This window comes from Serinus canaria, chromosome Z (genome assembly GCF_022539315.1).
Source record: "Serinus canaria isolate serCan28SL12 chromosome Z, serCan2020, whole genome shotgun sequence".
Taxonomy (NCBI): Eukaryota; Metazoa; Chordata; class Aves; order Passeriformes; family Fringillidae; genus Serinus; species Serinus canaria.
Window position 1 is genome coordinate 64,467,153 of NC_066343.1, and position 11,050 is coordinate 64,478,202.

The window sequence follows — 11,050 nt, forward strand, 5'->3', positions numbered from 1 at the left end:
GTGGAGGAGTGAGTGCAGTCCCTGATAACAAACTCTGTGCTTCTTCTTCACTCCCCACCTTCATTCTCATAGCCAGTCTTGAAGACAGAGAATATAATATCCAGCATTAAAAGAAGAGACGACTGGGGATTCAAGCATCATAACGTCACCCTAGGAAAGATCCTTTCCCTCCACCTTGTAGTTTTAAAACTTGAACTTGTTGGGAACCAAAATAGCAAATGTATGATACATTTAATATACAGTGAAATGACCTGACACTAAGCTACAAAGTTTTCTGTGCTGTGTGCATCTCGTTATTTTTCCATTCTGCCACTAGACGGAAGTAGTGATCAATAAAAGCAGCAGTTCCCACCATAACTTAGAGCAGTTGGCTGAACTTTGAGAGCATATTTGAGATGCAATTTCTTTTATAAAAGTCTTTTTCTTAAGAACAATTATGATGACTGGTTATTGAAGGAACACATTTTGAGTTTAAAATGGAACAAAAATTCTTCCTAAATTTAGATACTGAACTGATAGTTACTGTGTTGCTTTTTCCTCCCAACTTAGATTTTTCTTGGTGGTGTTTTTTCCAGGAATGGAAGGAGCGGTATGGAAATAGAGATGATTCCACCAGAAGCAGAGCTGTCCACACAGACCAGAAAGAATCCAGCTTCTCAGAGACCAATGCCAATAGACGTAAGCTTTGGGGTTGGAGGGGAAGTTTGTTTTGTTTTGTTTCAGTACATTTTCTTCACAACACTGGCTGTGAAAGTAGTTTCAAATATTCTTCTTTTTGTCTTAGATGCTGTACTGATAATGTTCACTTCTGTGGCTCAGTGTCACCTTGCCATTTAAGGCACTCAAAAGAGTACTGTATTTCTTTCCATCTCCAACTAGATCGGATTGGACATTCTTACTATTCTTCTGACCAATTACTTGGTCTTATGGAATATATAATGATTGCATTAGAGTAGCAGTTGTCAACAAAGAAACTTCATGATGCATCTTGAAGTTGGGTGTTGTAAATCTTAAAATTCACCTCTTCTGCTTGCAAGTGAGCTGTCTTAGATTGGAATAGTGGAGCAATCAGATGACCAATAAATGTAGCATCACATAAGTGTATATAACTTCATTTAATAATGTCTATTAGCAAAATACTTTTTTTGTGCATGTTTTAAACTCCCAAAAAGTTTGTCAGAATTTTGTTCTCTTGTACGCTAACAACAAGTCAAATGAAACTGGAGAAAAATGAGGAAAAAGGGGAGGAGGGAAGCTTTGAATATGCTTTTAAAACACTGGTAGATTTCTCTCTCCTCTGTACAAAGTTGCAAACACAGATTTTTAGTGGTAGACTAACTGAAACTGCATTCTAATGTTCATCATGTGATTATGTAGCCTTCCAGCTCTAAAACAAGACATAGATACTGACCTAGTGAAGGTCAGAGTGAACTGCAAAACAACGGAGATTGATTTTTTTTAAAAAAGAAACAAGAGCAAACAAAAAACTGGTCTGAACAGCTTAAAACTTTGAAGCTGGGAAGGATGAATGGATGATTTAAAAGTAATGCTTGCCAGTAGTTTCTTATTTCCATGATTCTTTGTAAGGTAGATCTCAACCTATTGGAGGGGCAAACATTGTAGTTGCATTTCTGTGGAGACACAAAATGGAAATACTACAAGTTTGAGCAAATTTGGTTTAATATTAAATCTACTCTAAATCATTGCACTTTTGCTTTGACTGAGATTGCTTTGTTATTCTTAATGGTTTTTTAAATTTAATGTCTCTGTACCATCCAGGCTATTCACAAAGCAAATAATTGTCTTTCACTCCTTTTACTTATTCAGCACTATCAAAGTATACCCGTTCAAATGGTAGGACTGAAAGAGATAGAATAGAACTCCTCCAGGATGCAGAACCTTTGGATTTTAATGCAGACTCTGTTAGTGATGACCCCCTTGAATCGGACTCAGGAAGGTGAGGAATATTCTCTGTAATTTCCAGTTAAAAGTTTCTACTGTCTTCTGTTTTCTGACCTATGACAGTTGTATCAAATGTTTCATAATTAGAGTTTGTAAATGAAGTTTATAATCTCATCTAACTTTTTTCTTCCTTTTCCTCTATAATAAGGAAATAATTTAAAAACCTGTTAAAACCTGAAGGTCTTCTAGGTTTTTTAGAAATGTCAGAGTAAGATTTGAGCTGAATATAATGTTATATATGGAATAACTTGAAAATCACTTCATATAAAACTAGCGAATGACATGCCTGTTAAGGAGACATTCATGGTGTGACCATGTGTGGCCATTCATGGTGCAGTCTTGGGGTCACACTCGCGCTACCCCAGACTTTCACTGCTAGGACTGAAGCCCCTTCACCACAGGCAGCTACAGTGACCCAAGGACCAGGCAGACCACGTCCCCCTTTCCCTCCCTATTCACCCCATTCTCCCAGTCAGAAAATATTCCCTTTTCAGCTCAAATACAGGTTTCCCATAGCAGAGTCCCAGGTACCTGGTTCCTTTAATCTTGGTGCAGTTATAGAATAACAGCTTGATTGGTGCCTCTGGGGAGGATTCCCAAACAAAAGAATCCGTGAGCTTTTACACTCTCCCAGCCCATGTGCACCATAATCCAGGCACTTCCAGCTGAGCTCTTGGCTCCTGCTCGGTCTCCTAGTGTCCAGTCCACTGGCTGGGCCAAAGGTCCCTGTGCCCTTTGTTAGTTGTTCATGGCACCTTGCCAGGGACTCCCATTTCCTGACATCCAGAGCACAACCTGCAGCTGCACACCAAGCTACCAGGTCTAGGTGGATGCATCAACAGACAGATTTGCAGTGTAAGGTTTTCCCTGATTTCCTACAAAGCTCAGCTGGAGAAAGCTCACTTGATTTCCCAGTATAAAATCTATTATGAAAAGGCTGCAGGAAATAAAACTGAATGTTAGAGGATCCACTGCAGGAGTACAGCTGGGTATCAGATCTTTGAACTAATAAAGTAAATTAAAATCTGAACTTCCTGAACAGAGAGTATCAGACTGCACTGTGTAGCTCTGTCTGTAGTAGAGAATTTTGTGATTCTGTGGTTGTGACTGCAACACCTAATTTCCTCAGTCACAGAGTACCTTATGTAACTGCTAAGCTCTGCTTATATTTAAGAAACAAGCAGTGCATTGTATGGCTGCTTTTTTTTTTTTTGGCGGGGGGGGAGCGAGGGTGTTGCTTATAGTGTAGAAATGACAAATAATTCAAAATTCACATATAAAAACTTATAAATCATTGTTTTTCAGCTAAAACTATTGTACCCCATCAAAGAGTCACAGAAAGTCATTGTTTCAGTGGACTTGTATCTGTAATGTCAATAAATAAGTGCCAGCTCAGAAACATGTAAAGAATGCTGTGAAATGGCACTGCCAGGTTTCACAGGTTGATTCAGACTACTGGTTTAGTCACATGTCACCTGTTTGAGCACTTGGGGATTTCTAAACACAAAAAGAGGAGCTATCCTAGAATTTCTGTCAGCAGTTGTCTTCCATGCAGTGTCAAAGGGATTGTCTACTAAAAACAGGAGTGTGCATATGTAATTATTCTGGAGCAAATACTTTTCAAGCACAGTGTTAGGAGTCTCTGGGAATCTATACATGCTTTGCAAAGTAGAACATTCTAAACTTCTTCTTTAAAAAGAAAATCAGGAGCTTCAAAGTTTAGTTGAGCTTTGCCTAGTAACCTTCATTTCATTTCATGGAGGTAATAAGTCAAGAGTAATTGCATATGGAATTTCAGTTAATTTAGAAGAAGCTTATGTAACATTAGTTTTCTAAACTAGAGCTACTGCAGTAAATAGAACACTTTTGGACCGTAAGGGCAGTTAGGATACCAGGTTCTGGCTTTGTGTTCATTCAGATTTTACTAAATACTACAGCAAGGAGCTTCATTGTGACTGTGTTGGACTTTATTTGTGCTTTTAAAGTGTTTCTAAAATATGTTTGATCAACAATTTGTGAAGTTTCTCTTTTACCAATAGCATGCAGGCATTATCTTTGATGCAGGTATTATCTTTGATACTGTATTTCTTCTAAGAATACCCCACGAGATGCACTGTTAAGCACCTGCAGCTACTTTATGGGTGCCATTGTTTGTTTGGGTTTATTGTGTTTCAGGGTTTTGTTCCTTTGTTTAGTTGTCGGTGTGGTTGGGATTTTTAAAAAAGGTCCTGTTCAACCAAAACATCCCACTTCTTTCCTTTGTTTTAGGAAACATAGTTCTTTAAGACTCCTAGTATTCATATAACTGTTTCTCTTGGTCATGTGAGGTTTAATTTAATGACTTTCAAATTCTCATGAAAACTAATTCAGTAGAACTTCAAATTCACCAGAGTTAAGGAGTAAGATTGCATTGAGAGTTAGATGATTTAATGGATCTTTATTTTTCTATTCCCTGTGACACTTTTTCACTTCTAAAATTGATTCTGCAGGTACCAGCCTGGTGGAAGATACCTGTCAATGTCTCGAAGCAAAATATTTGATGATGTCTAAGCTCATGAAAGCTAAAGCAAATTCAGTGGAAATCTAGCTCCTACTCAATGCTTGGAAAATACTGTATCACTGAACCATCAAAGACTCTTAAAAAAAAAAAACAAAAACATGAAGGAACAACTCTTTTTGAAATGCACGTATATGATAACTTCACCACTAGTGATAGGAATATGCTTCTGCTGTTGTAGATACTCTTGTGCATCAGTGTGGGCTTTTGTGTCATGATCAAAAGGAGAAAACTATTTAAAGTTAATAGATGGTAAACTCACAAATATACCTGGGGCTCAAATTGAACTGTAACAGTCTATGCTTGGGGAAGAGATTTTCTGGAATTTTTTTATTTTGTATTTTAACCAATGCTGTGAGAGCATATTGATGCATCCAAAGTGCGGTTATACCAACTATGCTTTTGCTGAGAAGGGTTGGACTGTAAAGTCATAGTCACAGAATGGTTTGGGTTGGAAGGAACCTTAAAGATCATCTAATTTCAAGCCCCTCTGCCATGGGCAGGGACACCTTCTAGTGTTGCTCAGCCCTCCATCCAGCCTGGCCTTGAACACTCCCAGGGGTGAGGCATCCACAAGTTCTGGGTGGCAACCTGTGCCAGTGCATCATCACACATACAGTAAAGAATCTCTTTACATATCTAATCTCAATCTGTCTTCTTCCAATTTTCAGCCATTTCCCCTAGTCCTATCACTACACCTCTTGATATTGAGTCCCTCTCTAGCTTCCCTTTAGGCACCTTTAGACACTGGAAGGTTTTTCCTGTGGCGTCTCCATACAATCTTCTCTTCACCCGGCTGGAAAGCCCCAAGTTTTTCAGCGGGTCTTCATTGAGGGAGGTGCTCCAGTCCTCTCACCAACCTGGTGGCCTCCTCTGGGTTGGTCCCTGTCCCTCCCATGCTGGGAGCCCAGCTCTGGATGCAGTGCTCCAGGTGGGTCTCAGCAGAGCAGAGCAGAGGGGCAGAATCCCCTCCCTGCCCTGCTGCCCACGGGGCTCTGGATGCAGCCCAGGACACGTTTGTCTCTCTGGGCTGGGAGTGCCATGGCAGGGCATGTGCAGCCTCTCACCCACAGCACCCCCCAAGTCCTTCTGGGCAGGGCTGCTCTGGGGCTGCTCATGCCCAGCCTGTAAGCTGTGCCAGGATTGCAATGACCCAGGTATAAGACCTTGCCCTTGCTTTGCACAGACCCACCTCTCAAGACTGTCCAGGTCCTTCTGGATGGCTTCCCTTCCCTCCAGTATCAACTGCACCACACAGCTTGGTGTCAACAGAAATCCCTTGAGGTTCCTTCCAACCTGGAACTCTGTGATTCCATGAAATTTTTTGGTATAAATTTTGGAGCAATGTGTGTTGGTTGAAAAAGGTGGTATTTTTTCTTTTCCAACATTATATGCAGATACATGATTTTAGCATGTGTAAATAGTTGAAATTGAATATGGACCTGAGTGTCACTATCATATGAGCATATGTGCAATAGGAAGAATACATTATTGAAGATACAATGTCTGCTTAAAATCTTTACAGATGTAATGATTAAAAATCATGGCACTCTAGTGTTTTTGTAACTGTAAAAGAAACACACTATGAAGATGGAGTTAAATACTGAAACATGATAATTTGCACGCACCTCAGGCACGGCTTCAAACAGTAGACTATTTCTTTAAAAGAAGGGAAATACATAGCATGGCTAGGTAATGGTAAACACTTTTAATATCCTAAATACCCTGGTTGCATTATATATCAGTTTTTAAGGTGCCTGTATTTTGTGGTAGGTTGTTGCAAAAATAATAATACTTTGCCATTCAAAAATGCCAATTATTAACAGTGTAAAAAAGCTTCACATTAATTTCATTAGTGTAGGCATATTTTTAAACCATAGTTAGTTGTATGAATTTTTAAATATAATCATTAGGTAAAAGATGTGGTCAAATTCATGATAACTTTGGTAATTTGAATAATTTAAAACGTTTTGGTTTTTGCTGAAATCTTTACCACTTGGGAGCTTTCTTATGTGCTTTTTGCAAAATTATGTTGAAAACTAAAAGGAAACATGTGTTTATCATACATTTTTATCATGCTTAAAAACACATCCCTTAAAGCAGCTAGGAATGAATTATTCTGAAAAGTAAGTTTTTATGAATGACATATTCTAGTAATTTTTAACAATAGTCTGTGTTTTCTCAAGTAATTGTTAATGGGGATCTAACTCTACCTCCTGTGATATTAGTATATGTGTTGTAACAGTGGTATTTGTAATACATTGATCTGCCTGTTTTGAAACACTGAATTGTTACTATGAAGGAGAAAAAAATCTTTATTTGTACAGAAATAATTATATTAATAAATTGGCAGACATACAATAATTGTCAGTTTTGTTTTTAGGTGAATACAGTGAATGTCAGCCATGCCCACAGGCATTCAAGCTCATGCAATTTCCAGACTACTCATCTGAGGTCACTTTTTAGTTTGAGTGCTTTGTGTTTGTAAGAGCTTGTTCCAAGTCTTAGGTTGAATCTTGTCAGGGACTGGAAATTGAGAAGATGAGTCTCTCTTTATTCAGATACTTCTTTAGGAATAATATGATTGTTACTATAGGACACGAAAGAACACAAGCACACACCACTGTTCTCAAGGTGAAGAGAAAAGGGAAGTTTATTTTCTGACTCTTAACATTTTTAGTTTTCTAAAAGTGGCAGTGGATTGAGGGTGACAGTGCTACCTCTCCAAGGATGCTAGACAAACTAACATTCTATCAAATTTCTCCTCCTGTATAAAAGAATGCAAAACAATGAGTTATTTACAAAAAGTGTGAGAAAGTTCACTACAAAAATGTTAACATCAGAAGGCTTAGAAAATCTTAGAAAATCAAGGCGACATATGGTAGCACCTATTTATTTTTGAACTTCTTAGTAGTGCTATCTTGAATTCATTCTTATATGAAAGGCATTTATATGTTCTTGGGCACCCATCCTTATATGAAAGGCATATATATGTTCTTAGGCACCCATGGACATGAATGTTCTTAGACTCTATATTTGTTTTAAAAATTTGTATCAGCAGTTTATTTATAAAAATCTTTGGCAGAAACAAAATTAAAACTCTTTGTTTAACTCTTGAGATGTCACTTCAAAATTCAGGGCCAGTAGAAAAGCTATTGGAAGGAGCTTCTGTTTTCTGAAAATCTGTAAAATAACTTTACCAACTCCCTGGTGACCAGACACTGAGATTAAGTCTTCTTGGGGCCTGTTTTTCCCCCTCTCAGTGAAATGGCTGCAAACAGAATTTTCAGGGGAAACGTGGTCAAGATTTTATATAAAACAGGTAACTAGTCCCTAGTGCAGATTTCATTGAAATACAGTAATTTGAAGAGTTGACTGTACAAATTAATGGCAGTGGAATTTCAGATTCTAACATAGACATTCTGAGCTGAACATTTTTGATGTTGCAGTGGAGTAAGGGAGAACCAGTGGCTGCTTTTTGAGCTCTGAAAAGTTTAAAGAATTCTCTGTATAATGCTTGGCAATGCCTGGTGTCACATCCTCCTTGGATGCTGTTCAGTTAAACACTGAGTTGATAAGGGAAGTCAGGTTTCCTCCGTAGTGTGTGTTGCTGACCAGGAGCTATCCAGGCTCTAATTACATGCAGTTTATTGGCTAATTTAAAGTACGTTTTGGAAACTCATTATGGGTTCAAATGACTGAATCTGGAATACTTTCAATAAAGAAATATGGTGTATAACTACAGAAGAATAATATTTGCTGTTTACTTGAGCTGGTTTCAAACAGGTTTGCTTACTGCTAGTACAAATAATGCAGAACTTGGCTGGAGGCTGTGTCCTAAAGGATTTAACCCACTCCAGAGAGCTGAGGATGCCCTGTCCCTGGAAATGTTCAAGTCCAGGCTGGACATGGCTCTGAGCACCCAGTTCTAGTTGAAGATGTGCTGGCTGGTTGCAGGTGGGAAGAGGACTAGGTGACTTTTACAGATCCCTTCCAGCCCAAACTGTTTTGGGATTTAATAGCGCTTCTCAGACAGATTGTGGCAACTCTTGATGGGTTCATTTCTGCTACAGCTCCAGTCCTAGTAGCCTTACAGCTAAATGAAGTTAAAACTAGCTCTGATGTGTTTAAGCCATGACTGTATTCTAGATGAAGTGTTCCTGCATCACTTCTGATGCTCCAGATTAGGTGATTTTAAATACAATTCCCTTGTAAAGTGTGCTTTTGGAAACGGAGTGTTAACGTATTTTTCTGTCAGTGTATATACAGAGTCATATTTATTTGCTGCTAAAGCATGTCAATTATATATTTTTTTAATTGTTTCACTTCCTGAATTACTGAGCAGTTAGTGTATATTTCTTGCCATCATTTCTGCAGTTTTTTCTCTATCAGTGAACACCAAAAAAAGCCCCAAAACACCAAAAATCCCACCCAAGTTAAGTACAAATGTTTGAATGTCTTCCTGTCAAAGATTTAAATGAGTGAAAATAATGTGTGCAAGTCACAATGAACTTCAGAAAGCAGTTTGAAAACAGTCCCTAAATCAGCGTTGGAGTTCTTAAAAAGTAAGGATAGGCAAAAAGCTGTAGTCAAACTTATTACTCCTACTAGATTGGTAGTTCTTTTTTTCTTAATACATATTTTGATATATATATTGGGAAATATGTGCCCTACTGAGCTAAGGAGGGGTACATCTCTCAGCTGTGAAGTGAGGCAGTGTTTTTATGAGGGAAGGTAAAAGATAATGTAATTTATAATCTGTGCTCATAGTGATATGTCATCCTTTGGGCAAAGGATGACATAGCTTCTTATTTAACTACAGTAAAGTATAAGAAAGAGAGAAACTTTATGCTTCTATAAATTACACTACTGGAAAAATCATAGTATGTAATCTGACTTTATTTTGCAATCAAGCACTTGTAAAGTAGTCATTAACAGTATTAACAGGAATGGTGGAAAGCTGCTGTCTTTTCAATATTTTTTCGTGCTATTATAAAATATAACATGAACAATGATTTTTACATAGGAAGTATTAAAAATTATTACTATGATTTTCTATAATTAAGGTAATTTGTATTTTATTAAATTTGTCTTGGAATACTGTAAATATTATGTGAAAAATACTACATTTAGTTTCAGTTTTCATTATTGTTTAATTACTTGAAATCTAAGGGGCATTCATAACACCAAATAGAGAATACTTTATGAAGGAAAACTTTTTATGAAGCTTCTTAAAAAAATCTGACTGGTTCATTACATACATATAGGTGCATCTTAATTATTAACAATAACACTACTAAGGGGATATATCGTGTCCTAGCTTTTTACATTTTCTTTGAAATTCAAAAAATTGTTACTTTTTTCAGAGTAGCTTAGTTGTGAATCTTGTAAACTTTCTGAAACTTTTACATTCCTTTTCCCTAATGGGCTCTGCAGGAACATGTACTGCTTCATGGCAGTTACCTAATACTAGCTGTGCCTCTAATTAAGTAGTCTAATCTGAAGCTGAGACACTCCTACACCATTTGATTATGTTAACAGAAATTCAGCATTCCTAGCAAAAAAAATTAAAAAGGCACGTTCAACTAGATCCCTTTTAAATACATTAATTGCCGTTGTTGATTTTATTGCATTGTGTCATATCGTAAGCTCAATCAGGTTTATTCCTTTTTCTTCTTAGAATGCATTGGAATGAAGTCCTTAGCATGCTTTTGTGTGCATGTGTGTGTTTTAGTATGCAGCTTCAGTTATTTCCTCAGGATACTGTTGTTATATTTGACATATTCCTGTGAACTAGAAGTTTCAGAGTGATACTTTAGCTGCCACTGTGGAAATTAATTATTTTCAATAGAAATACATTGTGTTTCTGTAGAGGTATCTGGAAGATAAAGGAATTCATTTGTAAGTATAGGTTTAGTAATAGACTTCCATTCTCCAGTGTATATCAAGATAGGCTGTAGGAGTGCTGCTTATGGATAGACTATCTTCTTTTGCCTTATGATACAAGTGTGTATGCATAAATACCTTGTTTTGAAATTCACAGAGTTAAACATTTTTCTCTGTAGTGTTCTGAATTACTGTTGTTACTGGATTATATTTTTGAAATGTGTGTTACGATATATATAATCAAATACTTAAATTGGCATGAATAAATAATTTCTGCAATACATTTGCCCTGGTATATTTTAGATATTCATATTTCTCTGAGGTGTTTTTGGAAAGTAGTCTTTTAGAGAAATGTGACCTATTTCTTTTTTCCAGGTGGAACTTATGCTTTTATTAAAAGTATATTCATACTTTAGAAGATAATCCAACCTTGTTTTGGTTATTATTTTGAATCTTCTTGAAGGCAAATTAAGAAGGGAAATCAAGAAGAATATTGCATACGTGGTGTTGTCAGGGAAACCTGTGAGAACCCTGTGTGCTTCTGGGACTGACTTGGCACTGAGTATTTCTGTGGGGTATAAGGTGGGATGAAAGGTAGGGTCTGTACATCTCTCCTCCTTTTCTGTGAGAACTCAGGAGACTGAT

General features: G+C 37.2%; 1 protein-coding gene across 1 annotated transcript in view; it reads left to right on the forward strand.

Annotated features, from left to right (window-relative positions):
* The window catches only part of LMBRD2 (LMBR1 domain containing 2), a 32,937-nt gene extending 22,249 nt beyond the window's left edge, over positions 1-10,688 (forward strand). Inside the window, exons 16-18 of the mRNA XM_030236904.2 lie at positions 576-678; positions 1,828-1,957; positions 4,452-10,688. Of these exons, the coding sequence (XP_030092764.1) occupies positions 576-678; positions 1,828-1,957; positions 4,452-4,512 (294 nt within the window). The 3' untranslated portion in view covers positions 4,513-10,688. The remainder of the gene's footprint in view (positions 1-575; positions 679-1,827; positions 1,958-4,451) is intronic.
* Positions 10,689-11,050: the final 362 nt, after the last annotated feature.